At 43.6% G+C, this 20,991-nt stretch overlaps 1 protein-coding gene across 1 annotated transcript in view; it reads left to right on the top strand.

The window, feature by feature from the left end:
• cntnap2a (contactin associated protein 2a) overlaps nt 1-20,991 on the top strand; it is a gene marked incomplete at its 5' end in the record, with an annotated part of 429,422 nt that overhangs the window by 130,745 nt on the left and 277,686 nt on the right. The window contains one exon of the mRNA XM_056299196.1: nt 1,172-1,433. Within this exon, the coding sequence (XP_056155171.1) occupies nt 1,172-1,433 (262 nt within the window). The remainder of the gene's footprint in view (nt 1-1,171; nt 1,434-20,991) is intronic.

Raw genomic sequence — 20,991 nt, 5'->3', positions numbered from 1 at the left:
AAGCATGCACACACAGGTACACACACACACACACACACACACACACACACAGGCGCAGACACACATGCACACATACATAAACACGTGCAAACACACACACACACACACACACACACACACACACACACACACACACACTACTGAAACGTGCGCAATATAGAATGATCCGTACCTGGTAACAGCCTGAGGCAGTTCAGTTTTAAAAAGGAATTTGATAATGATTTGATGAAGTGGGAAAAGCTCAATAGTAATTAGTGTAAGTCTGCACTACTGTTTACTTCTTACAAACATACTGCCCAAACACTCTTTTTCAAACACTGATTCGTGGCACCTACCAGTTTTGATCGCCAGAGTTGCACACATTTGCATATGCACAGCATTCAAGTCAACAGGTCCTAATCAGTCATGTCATAAAACAGAACATTGTTATAGTGTATCTGTATGCATTTATATCCTTAAGTCTATGTGGACCTAGGTGTCTGGGTGGCGTGGCAGTCTATTCTGTTGCCTACCAACACAGGGATCACCGGTTCAAATCCCCGTGTTGCCTCCGGCTTGGTCGGGCGTCCCCACAGACACAATTGGCCATGTCTGCCAGTTGGAAGTCGGATGTGGGTATGTGTCCTGGTCGCTGCACTAGCGCCTCCTCTGGTCATTCGAGGCACCTTTTCGGGGGGAGGGGGAACTCGGGGGAATAGCATGATCCTCCCACGTGCTATGTCCTCCTTTCAGGTGAAAAGAAGCGACTGGCGACTCCACATGTATCGGAGGAGGCATGTGGTAGTCTGCAGCCCTCCCTGGATTGGCGGAGGGGGTGGAGCAACAACTGGGACAGCTCGAAAGAGTGGGCTAATTGGTCGGATAAAATTGCGGAGAAAAGGGGGAAAACTTTTTTTTTTATTTTTTTTTTTTTATTCCATGCGGACCTCAAAGAAGATTGAATAAGTTCATCTGGATACAAGTTTCATCACTCGGCTGGGTCTGTCTTACTTGAGTGATGAAACGTATCTGTCAGTAAACATTGTATCCAGATGAACTGATTCAACCTTCTTTGATTTTCTTACCTGGCTTATTGAGCATGAATCAAAACATCTATGTGGACCAACTGTAATCAGGCACTTGCTGACTCTCATGGCTCTATTTGTTTTTCTATTTTCTTTCTTCATCAAAGCGCAACCTGTCCTTCACCTGCATGGATACCCACACCTTCCCGGTGTTCTTCAATGCCACCAGCTTCCTGCAGCTGCCGGGTCGAGCCAGTCACAACGTCGTGTCTGTGGGCTTTCAGTTTCGTACCTGGAACCTAAACGGGCTCCTCCTCTTCAGCAACCTTGATGATGGAACGGTGGAGATATCCCTCGAGGATGGCAAGGTTGCAGTTCACGTCAACGTGACACGGGCAGCAAAAATTGGACGGATAGACATATCATCTGGTAGGTCAGAGAACGGGTTGTGCTAAGAGAATTGCTTTGTTGATCAACGGTGCCTCGTAATTGTGTGTGTGTGTGTGTGTGTGTGTGTGTGTGTGTGTGTGTGTGTGTGTGTGTGTGTGTGTATGTGCTTAATGCATGATTTTTGTATTTTGATATTTCAGCCAAGGTATAAGAGAGCCATCTTTACCCCCCCACCCCCAAAGTTTTCTGGGGAGAATGGGGATTTTTGAATGACAAAAGCAAAACTGATCAACAACTGACTGACTGACTGCTGACTAGAATCTTGGAGCATGATATCAAAGCAAGGCATTACAGTAGCGCAGTGGTTAGCATGGTTGCCTCACAACAAGAAGGTCCTGGGTTCGAGCCACTGGGTTGTCAAACCTTTGGGTCGTCCCTTTGTGTGGAGTTTGCATGTTCTCCCCGTGTCTGAATGGGTTTCCTCCGGGTGCGCCGGTTTCCTCCCACAGTCCAAAGACATGTAGGTCAGGTAAGTCGGCCGTACTGAATTGTCTCTAGGTGTGAATGTATGTGTGTGTGTGTGTGTATATGTGTCAGTGTCAGGCCTGTGTGATGGCCTGGCAGCCTGTCCAGAGTGTCTCCCCGCGTGCTGCCCAATGACTGCTGGGATAGGCTCCAGCATCCCCGCGACCCTGAAAGCAGGATAAGCTGTTTGGATAATGGATGGATGGATGGGTGGATATGTGAAATTTCTAGCTAAAAATTGCTTCTTTTGTATGATGCCACACAGTTTAATGCACACACGAATTAATGCCCCCTCTTAAATCCTACCTCTTCCACCTTGCCCACCTGTCTTGGTTCCTGTCCTCCACCTGCCACCCCCATTTTTCTCCCATTCTTCCCAAACCCCTACCCCCACCCCCTTAGACACACTCATTTATTCTGTCCACTACTGCTTTAATAGGCCATTAGGCCCAAGGGTAGGGATTATCAGAGAGTTACCCTCTAGGCTAATTGGGCTCGAGCCTCTGATTGCATCAGTACTTCTAGAGCTCACAAAAACACACACACACACATATACACACACACACATGCACGTGTGCGTGCAAACACAATCCCCCTCCTTTGAATCCGTTATTGCCATCTCGAAGAAGGAAAGACACACTGGTTTCAACAGATGACACAGTGGGAGCTCTCTAGACTTGTAATGAGACGCTCGGTTCTCATTAATGGCAAATATACTGAGATGGAGAAGAGACACGCACACACACAGCCACTGAGAAAGGGAGAGAGATGGGCTCCTGTGTGTCTAAGTAATGTGTTGTGTGTGTGTGTCTGTGTCTGTGTCTGTGTGTCTGTGTGGTAAAGTACAAATGCAGGCGTGTGATATGAGAAAGGGAGACGGAGCCTCCTGCAGACACACCACTGAGCACTTTCATTTCTGGTTTTCCCGGTGGGGATAATTTGTTAATCAGCTATTTGGTGACCTCTTCTTCAGACTTGGGGATATTGTTTAGCAATTATCAATGCTTGCCATTTCTAAAGACGGGTCATTTCCAAACAAAGATGGGTTAGTTGAGATTGAGCAAAACTGAGAGGGAGGGGGCATCCGTGTAGCGAAGAGGTCTATTCCGCTGCGATATCAACTCAGGGATCGGCGGTTCGAATCCCCGTGTTACCTCCGGCTTGATTGGGCGTCCCTACAAACACAATTGGCTGTGTCTGCGGGTGGGAAGCCCGATGGGGTTATATGTCCTGGTCACTGCACTAGCGCCTCCTCTGGTCGGTTGGGGGTGCCCGTGCAGGTCGAGGGGAGGGTGGACTGGGGGAAATAGCAGGATCCTCCCACACACTACGTCCCCCTGGCGAAACTCCTCACTGTCAGGTGAAAAGAAGTGGCTGGCGACTCCACATGTATTAAAGGAGGCATGTGGTAGACTGCAGCCCTCCCCGGATTGGCAGAGGGGGTGGAGCAGTGACTGGGATGGCTCAGAAGAGTGGGGTAATTGGCCGGATACAATTGGGGAGAAAAAAGGGGGGAAAAATCCACACACAAAAAAAAGAAACTGAGAGAGAAAGCAGAAGAGGGAGGTAATGAAGATGGGGTCCATATCTCTGATGGTGGCCAGTGACCTGAATACGTCATTATAACCCCATTCTCTTCTGCTGCAGTAGCCCCTGGGGCCACTAGGTCGTCAAGGTAAAGCTCCTTTCTTATTGGAAACACGGGAAGCAGGCATATCTTTGCTGTTGCCAGGGTACATGTGTACATGCTCCCACACTCATATACATCCATGCACACAGATAAGCTTTGTGCGTGATCTTTTGTGTGTGTGCATGTCTATGAGCTTGGCCTCGATGCTGTCTCTGACCCACGTATAGTCTTCTCTTGAGAGAATTTCCATCATTTCTTCCACCTCCCACACACATAAACACACACGAAACTGAGAGTCAAAATTGGGAAATTATCTGCGTGCCGTGAGGATGATCTACATGAGGCTGTTGGTGTCTTTCACATCCTACATGTATGGGAGTAGTGTGTGGATGTGTGTGTGTGTGTTAATAAGGGATATTTTTAGTTGTGATTCCTGAGGGAACTCTGATCTAATTTCCCTGTCACTTCCCTTTTACTTACTCATTAACTTTCTCTAACTCTCATCTCTCTCTCTCTCTCTCTCTCTCTCTCTCTCTCTCTCTCTCTCTCTCTCTCTCTCTCTCTCTCTCTCTCTCTCTCTCTCTCTCTCATCACTCCTTGGCCAGAATAGCCTTGTTGCAGCAGCACCTGAGTATGAGCACTGATGTAGGTAAACATCAATTAGAATTATACTTTTCACATGAAGAACTATAAAATTATAGTTTGGTCCAGGGAAACCAAAGGAAATTAAACTTTCTGACAAAACAGTGTGCCTCTCCTGACTGATGCAGGTAGTTGGAGTGTGTGTGTGTGTGTGTGTGTGTACCTGAAACGATCTACCTCGTGGGGACATTTTATGGGTCCCAATGGGGATAAGGGTCTGTTTTAGATTAAGGGTTTAGGTTTAGGGTTAAGATTAGAGTTAGGATTAGGGTAAATTAGGGTAAAGGTTAAGGTAAGGCATTTAGCTATGATGGTTAGGGTTAAGGGGTAGGGAATGCATGTAGTCAATGAGGGTCCCCGCAAGTAGAGGGTGAAGTGTTTGTGTGTGTGTGTGTGCGTGCGTGCGTGCGTGCGTGCGTGTGTGTGCTTGAATGTGTTGAGAATGTTCTCCCTTCATCACCCTCCCCTCCACCTTTCAGTTACTGAACTATTGAGCACCAAGTTTTCAAAAACAGTAAGTATCAATTACTTACTATTTTTAAAAACTTGGTGCAAAGAAGGGCAGCACGGTCACGCAGTGGTTAGCGCGGTCACCTCACAGCAAGAAGGTCCTGGATTCTAGCCCTGGGGTAGTTCAACCTCGGAGGCCATCCCGGGTCATCCTTTGTGTGGCGTTGTCATGTTCTCCCCATGTCTACGTGGGTTTTTTCCGGGTGCTCCGGTTTCCTCCCACGGTCCAAAGACATGTAGATCAGGTGAATCGGCTGTACTAAATTGTCCCTAGGTGTGAGTGTATTGGCCCTGTGATAGCCTGGTGGCCTGTCCAGGGTGTCTCCCCATCTGCCGCCCAGTGACTGCTTGGACAGGCCCCAGCATCCCCGCGACCCTGAGAGCAGGTTAAGCGGTTTGGATAATGGATGGATGGATGGTGCAAAGAATTTCCAAAGAGGTTTTATGCAGATTTTTTTCCCTTTCTTATTACAATTGTGCATCACCTACTTGATGCTGCTGATAAAAGCAGAGACACCAGTAATGATAATAATCATTCTTGGCACTGAAGGGAAATGTAGATGTACAGCTTCAACAAAGAACGAGAACAGTAAAATATAGCTTTCCCACACCCACATCCTTGTTCACTATTTGACAGACAGTAGGAATGCAGGATAATGAGGTTTAATATGACTCTCAAAGTGTAGTAAATTTAAGAGCAATAACTTAAGAAGCTCAATATAAATTCGAGTCCAATATTATTCAAAGTGCCTTATCACCAAAAACGTACAAAATGAGAGATGTCTAAATTACAGTGAGCAAACATAGAAATACATTAAAAAGCCAGAAAATATAAAATTGCATTACAATACACAGATATACATACACATACTAGATACATAAAGTTACCAGAAATATATTAAAAGGTATATTGAATATGTACTTCATATACTAAGCAGTATATAAAAAGATGGGAGCTGTGTGCAAAAGCGCAAAGGCAGTTCAAGTCCTTGCATCATGATGGCTCTCGTTGGAGCAGCAAAAATGATTAAAAAAGGTCACAGTAGCAAGAAAAGAAGACAACTTTTAAGCTTTGATTTAAAGGCAACAACAGACTCGCCCTCTCTAATAGGTGCTGGAAGGCCGTTCCAGAGACGAGGTTACGGTGGGCCAAAGCTCTGTCACTAATAATAGTTTTCATTTCTTTGGGAACGGTTAAATAACCTGCGTCGACTGACCACGGTATGCATGTAGGTGTACGGATTTAAATGGTATTAAAATATGATCGTGCCAGGCCTACTAATGCTTTATGAATTAAAATAAGGACTGTTGAGTCATTTGCAGCTGATATCAGCAACCAGTGCCAGGAGGCCAAAATTCAAGTTATTAGTCATACTGTGTATGGGGGGCCGTACAAGCCATAATTCATTATGTCCCTCTCATATACATACATTCTCCTTTCATTCCTTTCAAAAATATATGAATATGAGAGCAAATGTATGAATATGTGAGTGAATATACACATATGACAGTGAAAATGTATGAATGTGTGAGTGAAAATATATTGAATGTGAATTAAAATATAGAAATATGAGAATAAAAATGTGTGGGTGTAAGAATGAAAACATACATATGTATGTGAAAGGAGAATGTATGTGAGAGGTCCAGATTGAATTATGCCTTGTACGGGCCCTCATAATTGTGCCCAAATACAAATAACACTATCTGGAAATTACATATTTCAGAATCAGAATCATGTTTTTTGGCAATGTAGGTTTGCACATACATGGAATTTGACTCCGGTTTTGCGGCTCTTTCAGTGTACTTACAGTAGAATAACAACACAACAATCTTCAGATATATACACAAGGATTGACTATATACAGGTGATTAAGTGCAATGATAGAGTGTACCAGTATACGCACAATGTACAGTACAGTACATACAAAATGGTTGGATTAACTGACAAACATAACTTCAAAACATGTAAAACAAATACTTCTGTGTAGTAGTAAAAATATTTTTTAAGCAACTCCATAGTGCACTATTGGCAGTAGTTGTATTGGTTTTATTGGCTGACCAAACGTCCTCTTTTTTTCATGACATATCCTCTTTTTAAGTCTTAAAATATCAGTCCAGCCAGGATTAATAAAAACACTAAAAATAGGCAGGATTTTGCTTTGCTCATTCCTCATCAGACTGTGTGGCCGAATACACAGGGCATTTCTAAATATCAAGTGCTCTTAGTACAAATTCATGTTTTTGAGGTGCTTGTCAAGTTAAATTTGGGAGTACAAACTCTCTCTCTCTCTCTCTCTCTGTCGCGCACACACACACACACAGACACAGACACACACAGACACACACACACACACACACAGGTTGCTCAAATTACAAATTGAGATGAGGTGGATTTGCCGAATGCACCAAAATCTGTCGGGTTCTGTGACCTATAATTAAACATTTAATTAACTTCTGTGTCGTATATTATCTGATTAACCTCCCGTGTGTATAGCCAAAAAAACTGAGATCCTATCTTACAAAATATGACATGTAGAAAGAAAAAAAAAAGATTGGCTTGTAAAAGCCCACAGCCGTCTGTCACATGATGTGCTTTCTAGAAAGCCAATTTAATGTAGTTTAATGCAATAACTGATAAGATAGGGTGCATTATCTAATCAAAAGGCTACAGATTATGATTCATCACACGTTTCACTACAACACCGGTGTTGCACAATACTCCAAGCTAGCAGGGCTTCCTGTTTTTGAAAAAGTCAAATCGGCATAATTTTCCCCAAAAGGATAAATAAATTGAAATCTTCACTCTCCTTGCTTTAAAATTTATCAGAAGCGAATTTGGTGACAAAAATAACAGCTGTAGTACAAAAAATTCAAATAACTTCAAGTTGTGGGTTTTGCTTTATTCCATCCTCTAGTGGTAGTTTGCATGTCTTATCATTGCTCAGCTATGTAAAATATATAGGTTTTACATACTAATGTAGTTCTTGTTGTATATCTCACTCTCTTTCACACATTTTCGTGTTTTGTTGGTTTTTTTGGGGTTTTTTTTGTCCTTCTTACCGCATTCACCCATAAGTTGCCCAGTTTAATGGAAAAATATGTAATCCCTAGATTGTTATTTGTCTGAACAGTGAAGCTAAAGGCTAAAGAAGACAAAGACACTGTAAAAGTAGGCTGTTTGATTCACCTTCTAAACCACAGATGATTTGCTATGTTGAAATTGTGCTTTTTGTCCGAGTGTGCACGTCTGGGTACATGTGCAGGCGCATGCCCATATCTGCCCCGCCACGAGTAATAACATCAGTTCCTCTGAAATGCAGACTCACTGTCATGCACACACACACACACACACACACACACACACACACAGTTACATGCACAGTCAGAATGGTAAGTGTGAGAAATTACAATGATAGAAAAGCCTCAGGTACAGATTTGGGGGTAAAAAACACACTACAGCTACCCCAGATTATAATGTTGTATTGTTTCGTTCCACGGAGTGAATATGTAAGAGTTTGAGTGCAGGTTCCAGTGTTTGTGTGCAAGCATTTGCCTGTGTGTGTGTGTGTGTGTGTGTGTGTGTGTGTGTGTGTGTGTGTGTGTAAGCGAGGTATAATGCTGTCTTCTCAGACTCCGTGTGGATGGCAAATTGCCATTCGTGAGGACGTGCAAAGCTCTTCAAACTGCCTCGGAGGACAAAATATTTAGGGGCAGAGGAGACGGTGAGGAGAAATTCATGAGAGCCAGAGGGCTCCATAAATTTACGGCAGACAAAATTCATTTATACATACAGGATCAATATGTAATAGGACCAGGAGAGGAACAGGAGGAAACAGGTGGTGGAATGGCACTATAGGGGCATGGGGGGGTGGAGAGGAGTATTGGGTAGTGATACGGGAGACAGAAAGATGGAAGAGACATGGGGACAATGGGTGTGGATGGGAGTATTGGTTTGGAATGAAGAGGAAAAGAGAGGAGAGAAAAGATGACAAGCAGAGAAAGGAGGAGAGAATCCATGTGTGGAAGAACGAGCACAGACAAATTTGCACAACAGTGAGGTCACAGAAATTGCACTTAAGAAAATGTATTGAGGTTTAGATATTAACTGAATTATTGGGCTTTGGTACATGTATTACCATACAGCTGAAGTCCATTTGAAGAAAAACTAATTTTCTGAATTGCTGTAATCTGGGATTTTCCTTAGCCGAATCTCCTTTTTGGAAACGAGTAAAAAAAATAATAAAATTAGGACATTTCCCCACAAACCAGCCAAAACTATTTTTCTGACATTCTTCTTGTTACATTTCAGTGAAGCCACGCTTATGACAGGACTATTTATTGTGTTTTAAAAAAAAGTTTTACATTTTTGCTACAGGTGCAATTGGTTAGCATGGTTGCCTCACAGTAAGAAGGTCCTGGGTTCGAGCCCCAGGATAGTCCAACCTTGGGGGTCCTCATGGGTCTTCCTCTGTGTGGAGTTTGCATGTCCTCCTGTGTCTGCGTGGGTTTCCTGCGGGTGCTCCGGTTTCCTCCCACAGTCCAAAGACATGCAGGTCAGAGTGTCTCCCCACCTGCCGCCCAATGACTGCTGGGATAGGCTCCAGCATCCCCGCGACCCTGGTTGGGATAAGTGGCTTGGATGGATGGATATTTGTTACTATTGAGCGTTTGGCTAGCATTAACACAATGTCCCATCCCACTGTTCAACTTGGATAGCTCTCACTCTTAAATTCCCTTTTATCTGTGGAACTTGTTAGCTCAGCTCATATTCCAACTTTGTGGTGTTGTTAATGTTTTTTTCTTGTTTTTTGTTTTTTTTTTTTTTTTTTTTGGCCTTTTTAGCAGATTTGCTCAATATCCTAAACAGTCTCAAATGAGATTATGCAGGAAGTGCTGTATGCTTGCCGGGCTAATCTGCTTGACTTGCGTCCACCAGTGCCCTCAGGCTCGCGGCAGAGTCATCAACCATGAGCCACCTGTCATCAGCATTTCACTCCTTATTCTGGAGCAGCTCCTACAGACATTGGGGGCGCAATGACGGGGACATCTACCAGTCACCCCCTTCCTTCCTTTGGTGATCCAGTGTTATTTGTTCCCTATCTCTTATCCAGCATGGCATCTTATCAGCATGGTGGTCCAGAGGTTAGTACTGTTGCCTCACAGCAAGAAGGTCCTGGGTTCGAACCCCAGGCCGTCCTAGGTCCTTACTGTGTGGAGTTTGTCTGTTCTCCCCGTGTCTGCGTGGGTTTCCTCCAGGTGCTGCGGTTTCCTCCCCCCATCAAAAAGACATGCATGTTAGGGTTAATACTCCTGTCTGTGCCCCTGAACAAGGCAATGGAAAGAAGAACTGGAGTTGGTCCCTGGGCGCTGCAGCTGCCCACTGCTCCTATACAATAGGATGGGTTACATGCAGAGAACACATTTTGTTGTAACCTGTACAATGACAACATGAAGTGGCTTTCATTCTTTTCATCTTTCAAATCAATGACAACCAGAAAGTTCCTCATTGTGCCTACTCAGTCATGGCTCTTGTGGCCTCCTTCAGCATCCTTCCCTCTATCCCAAGGACACACTGGGAGAACGGACTCTTATTCGGAGTTCTTCTTTCCTCTTCTCATAAACTGTCTCCATTATCTCCTCCCGTGGCATCGTGAGCTTTATCAAAGGGAAAAGGTCATGACTTTCGACATTATCTCTTTTTTCTATATTTATTTTAGGGATAACACTCCATTAACAGCCATAATACTGAGCAGTATTCCGTTTGTCTCTGAAATGCTGCTGAAATTCTGTCTGCCGGTGACGCCACAGACGGATGATCCATGAATGTGAAAACCGCCCTTCTGTTGTGCCAATAGACGGCATTGAATAACTTCCTGTTACGCTGGTCATGGATGCATCGTGACCCGTCTCTTTACATAGTGCCGAGAAACCGCTTCCATCATTATCGATCAGAGGTGCTACACCGATCACGTTAAGCTGGGAACACACTAAAAGGCTATTTCAGTCCTGCTCAGACTTCTCCAGAGTCCAGTTGTAAAAATCAAACATGTTTGATATAACCGTGGTGGCTCTGACTCGTCAAAGGTTTGATTGGGAGGCGAGCGATACGAATCTTGTTCCCTTGCATACTGCAAGACAATGTGCTGATGTCCACGGTGAGCTGCACTATTTTAAGTCAAGTAGTCAAGTATATTTTAGTTGTATAGCCCCATATCACCAATTACAAATTTGCCTCAGTGGGCTTTACAGCAACACAACATCCTGTCCTTAGACCCTCACATCAGATAAGGGACAACTCCCTAAATAACCCTTTAACAGGGAGAAAAAATAGGAAGAAGCCTCAAGGAGAGAAACAGAGGAGGGATCTCCCCCCCAACATGGACAGACGTGCAATGGATGTTGTGTGTACAGAATAAAACAACATTTACAGAATACAACATTGAAAGAGGATAACAGAATTATAATGGAATTATAAGATATATGAAGAACATGATGAGGAGGATGCCAAGCAGTGTCCAGATGCCACCAGAACAGCCCAGGACCTGAGCCACGTGACCATCATCACCATGTAGACCTGACAGGAGGACAGACGACACACGCACACAGGGGAGACTCACATCACACCATTCACATACACAGGAGAAGAGACAAGAGAAGACGTTAGTGACACATCAGAGCGAATGATACAACAATGAAACAGGATAACAAAATTATATGGATTTATAAGGTATATAAACAATGTGATGAGGAGGATTTCAAGCGGTGTCCAGGTGGTGACCACCGAGACCTGGGAGGAGGACAGGCGCAGATCTACGGGGTGGCAAGGGGTGGCAGCTGCCACCTCTGGGACACAGTCTTGCCACCCCTGTTGCCACCCCATTTATAAATCAGATAATATGTTTTTAAAGTATATTTTATGTACATGCATGGCGAAGGTCAATGAGACCCGCACCAAGCTCATCTCAAACAGAAGTCGCCGATTTAGAATCCCCCTCACAGGCGCGGATCTACGGGGTGGCAGCTGCCACCTCTGGGACACAGTCTTGCCACCCCAGGAAAAAATCTCTAGATCCGCCACTGGAGGAGGACAGACTACACGTGCACAGGGGAGACTCACATCATTCCCTTCTCACACCCAGAAGAAGAGAAAAGGAGAAGACATCAGAGAGAGAGAGAGAGAGAGAGAGAGAAGACGCGAGAGAAGAGAACAGTTTGCAGTAGTCAATAATCTATACTACCAGGGTGACTCTGTTCTCAAGTCTTTTGTCGACAACGACCTCCATCATGCAGTACAAACAAGGAGGCAATCCAGCCACTACAAATATGAGAAAACAAGTTAAACGAGGGAGGAAATATTAAAAAGCCTATATTGTAGTGGCTAAATCGTGAACAAGCCAACATGGTTCGACCACTAAGGTCTCTGTCAGGGCTCCGAAACAGACAGTCCAGGTGTGGCCTCACCTATACATTTGCAACAACCAATGGGAGCCAATCACATGACCTGGAAAATAACATGACAGGTGAAATAAATTGAAAATAATAACAATAAAAAAAAAACATGAGATGGGATGACACAGAAATATAGACGCGTATATCATAAATGGAGGTATCCGTATAGGTTGTGAGAAAAAAGTAAAGCCTATATAGATTATTTTTTTTCAGAAAACATGTTAAGTCAAAATCCTCATTGAGACCAGAATACTTTAAAGCAGCGGTCGGGAACCTATGGCTCGCGAGCCATATATGGCTCTTCCGGTGACGGCATATGGCTCCCAGACAATTTTGAGTTGAAAATTATTTTTTTTTCAAAAAAATCAGTTTGGAACTGATTTTAAAATACTTGTGATATTTCTTAATAATACTGTGTCATTTTAAAGTAAACAGAAATTAGTTTTGAAGATAAATTTCACGGGTCACGGGTCACCCGTGGGTCGGGTCGGGAACCAATGGCTCGCGAGCATGTCCGGGTCATTGTAAAGGTGAAGAAATCAATTTTATCAGATAGCCAACTAGTTTATCCGCTTCAACCCTTGTAACGGAAAAGATGGCGAAAAGAAAAAAAGACGATGATTACCGTGCATTCCAGGCTGCGTGGACAGAGGAATTTGCATTTGTGGAGAGAGCAGGATCTGCGGTATGTCTAATGTGCAATGATAAAATTGCATCGATGAAACGGTCAAATATAAAGCGGCACTTCGATACGCACCATGCTTCATTTGCATCGAAATATCCAGCGGGGGACAGCAGGAAAAGGGCATGCGAGGAGCTACAGCGGAGAGTGCAGACGAGTCAGCAGCAACTACGTGTGTGGACCAAGCAAGGTGACGGGAATTCCGCTAGCTTTGCGGGGGCTTTGGCAATAGTAAGGAATGGAAAGTCATTCACAGATGGCGAGTATGCCAAAACATTCATGCTTGATGTGGCCAATGAACTGTTTGATGACTTCCCAAATAAAGACAAGATAATCAAACGAATAAAAGACATGCCCCTGTCAGCAAGAACTGTGCACGATCGTAGCATCATGACGGCAAATCAAGTCGAGGAAACACAAATTAAGGACATAAACGCCGGGACATACTTTTCTCTCGCGTTAGATGAGTCAACAGACGTTAGCCATCTATCTCAGTGCAGTATCATTGCCAGGTATGCTGCAGGTGACACACTGCGTGAGGAAAGCTTGGCTGTTTTGCCAATGAAAGGGACAACAAGAGGAGAGGATTTATTCATGTCTTTCATGGAGTTTGCTAAAGAAAAAAAACTACCGATGGATAAACTTATTTCTGTCTGTACTGATGGTGCACCCTGTATGTTGGGGAAGAACAAAGGATTTGTAGCGCTTCTCCGTGAACATGAAAAGAGAGCCATCCTAAGTTTTCATTGCATCCTGCACCAGGAGGCGCTTTGCGCTCAGACGTGTGGCCAGGAGCTTGGCGAGGTGATGTCTCTGGTCATTCGAGTGGTCAACTTTATTGTTGCCCGAGCTTTAAATGATCGCCAGTTTAAAGCTCTGTTAGAATAAGTTGGGAATCATTATCCCGGTCTGCTTTTACACAGCAACGTGCGTTGGTTGTCAAGGGGGAAGGTGCTCAGCCGTTTTGCAGCTTGCCTGAGTGAAATCCGGACTTTTCTTGAAATGAAAGGCGTCAAGCATCCTGAGCTAGACAACACTGACTGGCTCCTGCAGTTTCTCGTGGACATAACTGGCCATCTGAACCAGCTCAATGTGAAAATGCAAGGTATTGGAAAGGTATTGGAAATACAATCTCATCCCTTCAACAAGCAGTGTTTGCATTTGAAAGCAAGCTGGAAGTCTTTCTCAGGGACATTGAAACAGGTCGTCTTCTGCACTTTGAAAGACTGCAACAATTTAGAGATGCATGCTTAGCAAGTGACTCCACTCAACATCTGGATCTCCAGCAGCTAGCTGGCTTTACGTTCAATCTCCTGCAGTCATTCAAAGCACGTTTTGGAGAATTTCGTGCGCGCACTGGTCTTTTCAAGTTCATCACTCATCCACATGAGTGTGCAGTGGACAAAATCGACCTGACATGCATCCCCGGGGTCTCTATCGGAGACTTTGAGCTGGAAGTTGCTGACCTGAAGGCATCAGACATGTGGATGAGTAAGTTCAAGTCACTTAATGGAGAGTTGGAAAGTCTTGCGCGACAGCGAGCAGAGCTGGCGAGGGAACACAAGTGGACAGAAATTAAAAATCTTCAACCTGAAGACCAGCTGATTCTTAAAACTTGGAACGAGCTTCCTGTGACATACCACACAATGCAGCGTGTGAGTATTGCCGTATTGACCATGTTTGGCTCTACATATGCATGTGAACAGTCTTTCTCGCATATGAGGAACATTAAGACCAACCTACGCTCACGTTTAACTGATGGAAGCCTCAACGCCTGCATGAAGCTCAACCTCACCACGTATGAACCAGACTACAAGGCCATCAGCAAAACCATGCAGCACCAGAAGTCGCATTAAAAGTAAGACATATTTAATTTATTATACGTTAAAAATACTATATGGCTCTCAATGAAATATATTTAGAAATATTTGGCTTTTATGGCTCTCCCAGTCAAAAAGGTTCCCGACCCCTGCTTTAAAGCATCCAGTCAATGGATCCAAGAAGCTTCCCTTTTGGTAGGTCCGTATTCTGTCATCCCCCCGACCAAAGGTTTCATATGCATAATGCCCTCTATACACAATAAGGTTATCATTACCATTGTGAAATACACTAAAGTGTCTAGCCACAGGGTAATCATGATTCCTAATTCTAATGGCATATTTATGCTCTGCAAGGCGATCCCGCAGGCATCTTTTTGTACAGCCTCTGCAGAAAAAACCTTCCACACATGGACAAGACAGATGGTATATAACAACAGTGGTTTTACCATTAATAATAATAATAGCTTTATTTATATAACACTCTTCCAAAACAATGTTACAAAGTGCTTTACAAAGAGATAAAACCAGACAAGACAAAAATAAGAATAAGACCAAATAAGTGAGAGTGAAAATGAAAACTGTATAAATAAGTTCCAATTGTGTTGACATTTAGTTTGTACAGCAGTATCACAGTGAGGGCAATGCATGCATTTGAAGGCGCCAACTGGTTTGGTCAATCAAGTACCTTTTTCATCTGCTGGAGGATGGGAATGCATGAGCCTGGCCCTAAGACTGGGGGTGCGTCTAAAATAAATAATAGGGGGCTCAGGGAAAAGTTAACTCAAGAGGATGGCAAAGCACAGGGCACCGGGTGGCATAGTGGTCTATTCCATTGCCTACAACAGTGGTTCTCAACCTTTTTTTGGGGTCCTGGACCCCCTGCGTATTTTTGATCTACCCTGAGGACCCCTCCACCTGATCTTGGGGGAGGGGGGTAGCAATTTGATAGAAACAGTAGAAACTGCATTTTAAATTGCATTATAGCATTTATTCACTCTTTGGGGCAAAAATAAGAGCTTTCAGTTGTAACTTAGCTATAGTTAACAAAACAGAATTCTTATGCAGTAACTTTCAGATATATGTAACAAAACAAAATATGTATTCAATAACTTTCAGATATATGTAACAACAGAATTTTTATGCAGTAACTTTTAACAATGCAAACGGGAGCGAGCTCTCTTATTAAAATACAATAAATTACACTTGTGAAACAGATGTAATTAAGAGAAAAAAGTCCTGTTACCCTTTATAGTTTAGGTAGATAAAGGTCTCAGTCACATTTGAGTAAAATAATCCTATTTCTATAAATGTCATAGGATCTTTTTTTAAAGATATTTTGTTTTCACGGACCCCTTGCAATTACACCACGGACCACTAGGGGTCCGCGGACCACGAAACACTGGCCTACAAACACGGGGCTCGCTGGTTTGAATACCCGTGTTACCTCTGGCTTGGTCGGGCGTCCCTACAGACACAATTGGCCGTGTCTGCAGGTGGGAAGCCGGATGTGGGTATGTATCCTGGTCACTGCACTAGCGTCTCCTCTGGTCAGTCGGGGTGCCTGTTCAGGGGGGAGGGGGAACTGGGGGGAATGGCATGATCCTCCCACGCGATATGTCCGCCTGGTGAAACTCCTGACACGGATCAACAGAGGGGGTGGAGCAGCGCCTGGGACGGCTCGGAAGAGTGGGGTAATTGGCCAGATACAATTGGGGAGAAAAAGGGGGGGGGGGTGGCACAACACAGAAAAGCTAATGCATCAGGCCAGGACTCCACAGTCTACACCCATCTACAGGCCAGTGACCAGTCTTTCAAAGATGAGGATGTGCACATCCTTGATAGGGAGGAACGCTGGTTTGAACGGGGAGTCAAGGAGGCCATCTATGTGAAGAGGGAATGACCATCCCTGAACTGAGGGGGGCCCAAGAGTACATCTGTCACCTTCTTACAATGCTGTGATTGCAACCATTCCCCAATCCTCTATGAATAGTACGCATGGCCATTGTAACTCTAATTAAAGGTCATGGTAGTTTGCATATGAAACCCATCGTTGGTGTCGCTCGTTATGCCACTGTATTGTTTATAAGGGTGGGGATAACTGCAGTCAGTTGAGACTGAAGAGGTCACTTAGATGAGTGATGAAACATTTATCTCAATAAAGGTTGCGCCCAGATGAAGTGATTCGCCTTTCTATGATTTCCTTTCCTGGATTATTGAGCACGCATGAAGTGAAAAGGGTGTCACTTTCAATAGTGGCCCAGTTTCTATTGACGATCCATCATGCAGTTGAAATGCGGAAGGTAGAAATATTTGCCCCACTTTGCTCCAGTGCCCTTGCATACTGCGTCGCATCCATGGGCGGTGCAGCTTACAGGCAGGGAAACTAGAATAGCGACACTACATAAAGATGTATAATGTAGCATTGTCATCGGCCTTTTCTTATATGACACAGCCCATCAACAAACCAGGAAGTGAGTTTTTACATTCAGGGATTTTCCGCTGCTATAAAAGAGCAGAATCTGTACGTATCCGTTTCAATTTGTGGTGCAGTTCTCTGTGCAGTGGTGTCACTTGCCAACGTCCGCCCCGACATCTGGCCCATCCCTGGGGCTGAGAGCTTTGCTGATGGTCTGCCTCAGCTCCTCTCTGGCTCCTGGCCTTGCCTGAGGAAATGGAGCTGTTGTGAGCATGTTGCATTGTCGTTCCTGGTTAGCCGCCCACCCTCCTTATATCCTTCACTACCTCTGCAAGCTTCACCTAGTTGTGTAGCTTTGTTTTCTACTTTTGATATCAACTAATTTTCATCTCATTTCTGCACTTTGTAGAGAGACTATTCCTCCTCCAAAGCTGTACTTGCTCACATTCATGCATACCTATGTGTGTAAGCAGATATGCAATACGTTTCACTTTCTTTAAAATACATTAATGCCAACTTTTGTGCAGGTTTAAAGCAGCTTTATTATTTTTTTCATTCAATGCATAATTCAGTGTTACTATTACGGTACATGAGAATAGGGTGAAACCGAACCAAAATGCAGAGCTTTAAAATCATTGAAACATTGAAATAATTTGAACTTAATCTCAACTTCATTTAATCTGTTTTTCCTACTTTTGTCTCTCTTCTAATCATTCCAGATGCCTTTCATTCTCCTTAAACCATTGCTTCATTGTTTCAATTTTTTACAATCGGGTTTTATTTCTTTTTCTTTAGGAGCCCACAGTACCTTACTCCACCTCTTCTCTCAAAATTTGATCAGTCAGAGCTGACTGTCTTTTATCCATCACTGACCCCGGAGGCAAATACGGCTAAAATCAATAGAAATACAATGTGTGCACACTCAGGCATGTGTCTCACACACACACACACACACACACACACACACATGCCTGAACTCACCATAGTATCTGTAGCTCCAGCTGGGTGGGGTGCCAGACAGTTTTGAACCCGAGGTGTTGCTTTTCCACTCTCTGATACCACTGATCCCCTCTATGCCTCGTCTAGACAGATACAGTCATGGCTTTGACAGCTGTGGCCACATATTCCTCTCAGTATTGTTGAGCTTGACACGGTTAAATTGAATATGGAGTAAATACACAATTTGGATAAATGAAAAGCCTCATCATTTGATTCAGACAAGGGGCTATCTATCTATCTATCTATCTATCTATCTATCTATCTATCTATCTATCTATCTATCTATCTATCTATCTATCTATCTATCTATCTATCTATCTATCTATCTATCTATCTATCTATCTATCTATCTATCTATCTATCTATCTATCTATCTATCTATCTATCTATCTATCTCCCTCCCTTACAGGTAAAGGTTTCCTAACACATTGCACACATTGCAGCTGAAAATACAAATGTGCAGTATGTCCCTATATGTAAGCATAACGAATGCAACTATACTCACACCAGAAGCATCCGTGGTGCTAGCTAGCACTGTCTCTGGTTACTAGCTGCTTGTTGCCAACTGCAAGCCCTCTAGCAGTCGTCATCAGAGGGGCAGGTTGTTTAACTTGTGCTGCAGACATCAATTTGAGTTGTGCCCATAGCCTGTCTTTTTGAATTAGAGATTTTACAGTGGGAAGAAATTCCGGTCTGCAAAAAGCCAATTTATAGTTCGACAATTTATGAACGTTGCCACCAGTGATGATTATATTTAACGGTCAAGTAGCATGGACTTTTGGTTCATACTTTGAGTGATAAGCGATCCCTCATCGTTATGATCTCAGCCCATCGCCGAGATCTTTTTTTTTTTTTGATTTGAGATTCTTAATTGATTCCCGTAGGGAAATTACACTCTGCATTTAACCCATCCTAGCTGTGTAGCTAGGAGGAGTGGCCACCCACCATGCAGCACCTGGGGACCAACTCCAGTTCATCTTGCCATGCCTCAGTCACGGGCACAGACAGTACTAAACCTAACATGCATGTCTTTTTGATGGTGGGGGAAACCAGAACACCCAGACAAAACCCACCACAGACACAGGGAGAACATGCAAACTCCACACAGAAAGGACCTGGGACAACCCCAGGGTTCGAACCCAGGACCTTCTTGCTGTGAGGCAACAGTGCTAACCACTGGGCCGCCAATTTTTAATTTTTATTGAACTTTGACCACATCCATTGTCATGACAACATTACAGATTGTTCTTATTCCAATCACCACGCTCTTCACTTGTTAGGAGGTAATGTTCATGATGTGAGAGATTTATAGCCAAGGGTATAACTGATTTAATCTCAGAAAAAATATTTTTGCACAGTTTATAATTATTTGCATCCTAAATTATTCAGACATGTATCTAACGATAATTCTCTGTTGATCCAATGGCCATCCCCTAGTCAAATGCAGTCAGTTGTGAAAGACGTTCCAGTTAATTCCACTTAAAAAAGGCATTTGTTTTAGCCAAACCCTACAAAAAATTACAACATCTACCGATTTTGCCGCCATCTCTGGTGTGCTTGCCCTAAAACAAGAGCGCTGATCTTGCTGAAATCTGATTAGCTAGCAAATCATCATCCATCCATCCATCCATTTTCTAAATCACTTATCCTGCTCTCAGGGTCGCGAGGATGCTGGAGCCTATCCCTGCAGTCATTGGGCGGCAGACAGGGAGACACCCTGGACAGGCCGCCAGGCCGTCTGAAAGATTGAAATAAAACAGTGCTTATGAAATTTGCAGTTTATTAAGTCTGCTAAAAAAAAATTATGTTATTCTTTAAACATTTATATAGACAAGGATCTTCTAATTTTTAGAATTCGTGATCATTTGTGAGGTTTTTTCAAGACTTTGGAAAGAATTGCTCATGTGATCCCTTCAACCTTATCTGCACTTCTACTCTCACTGAAATATCACTTAGGTTTCAGAGATAACATGAAAAATAGAATAAAGATTGGTTATTTAACATGGAAGTAATTCCCAGGATTCACCTGTGGAAATTAAACAACAGCAAGCTGATTATGCCAACATGAAGAGGAAATTGTGGCGCATGGCTGGTCCCTGTTGCCTGCTGCATCCCGCCAGGGTGATTATTCACATGAACCACATCCATAATAACCCAGAGGAAGCAAGTTAACACTTGGAGATAAGACTCCCTAGTGTTGGATAATTTAAAGATATGACTTCACCAGCACAGTATTGTAAATATGATCTCAGCATCAAACCTTTCCCTTTGTTTCTCTTAAATGGCGGTGCAGAGCACAGATTACACCAGGGCATCCCTGTGCTGCAGCATCTTTATTTTTCTCAATAGTGAAATGGTGTCCACAAAGAAATGCATGAGGTGTTGTAGTCCTCAACAGTATTAAAAGGACAAGTCGGAATGTAAAAAAAATATGGCAATTAAAGTAAAGAGATATAAATGTACTGCACTTTTTGAAATCTATAGTTTGAAATGTGGCTGGTTTTTTTTTTTTTTTTACAAAATCAAAAAATGCACTTTGGTGAATGTCCAGTTTGCTGGATATCTCATCTTGGTGTGAAGAAACCTTAATTTGGTTGATTACCTACAGTCCAGGTAAAGTCATCTCCTGTCAGGTTGTTTTTGGTTTTTCTTTGGTGGGATTTTTCCCCCTTTTTCTCCCCAATTGTACCAATCCAATTACCCCTCTCTTCCGAGCAGCCCCAGTCGCTGCTCCAACCCCTCTTCCGATCCAGGGAGGTCTGCAGACTACCACGTCTCTTCCGATACATGTGGAGTCGCCAGCTGCTTCTTTTCACCTGACAGTGAGGAGTTTCACCAGGGGGACATAGTGCACGGGAGGATCACACTATTCCCCCCAGCCCCCCCCCCCCCCCAAACAGGCGCCCCAACTGACCAGAGGAGGC

Source organism: Lampris incognitus, chromosome 19, assembly GCF_029633865.1.
Source record: "Lampris incognitus isolate fLamInc1 chromosome 19, fLamInc1.hap2, whole genome shotgun sequence".
NCBI classification, from domain to species: Eukaryota; Metazoa; Chordata; class Actinopteri; order Lampriformes; family Lampridae; genus Lampris; species Lampris incognitus.
Note: the sequence above shows the minus strand (reverse complement) of the source record. Positions and strands in the feature narration are given on the sequence as shown.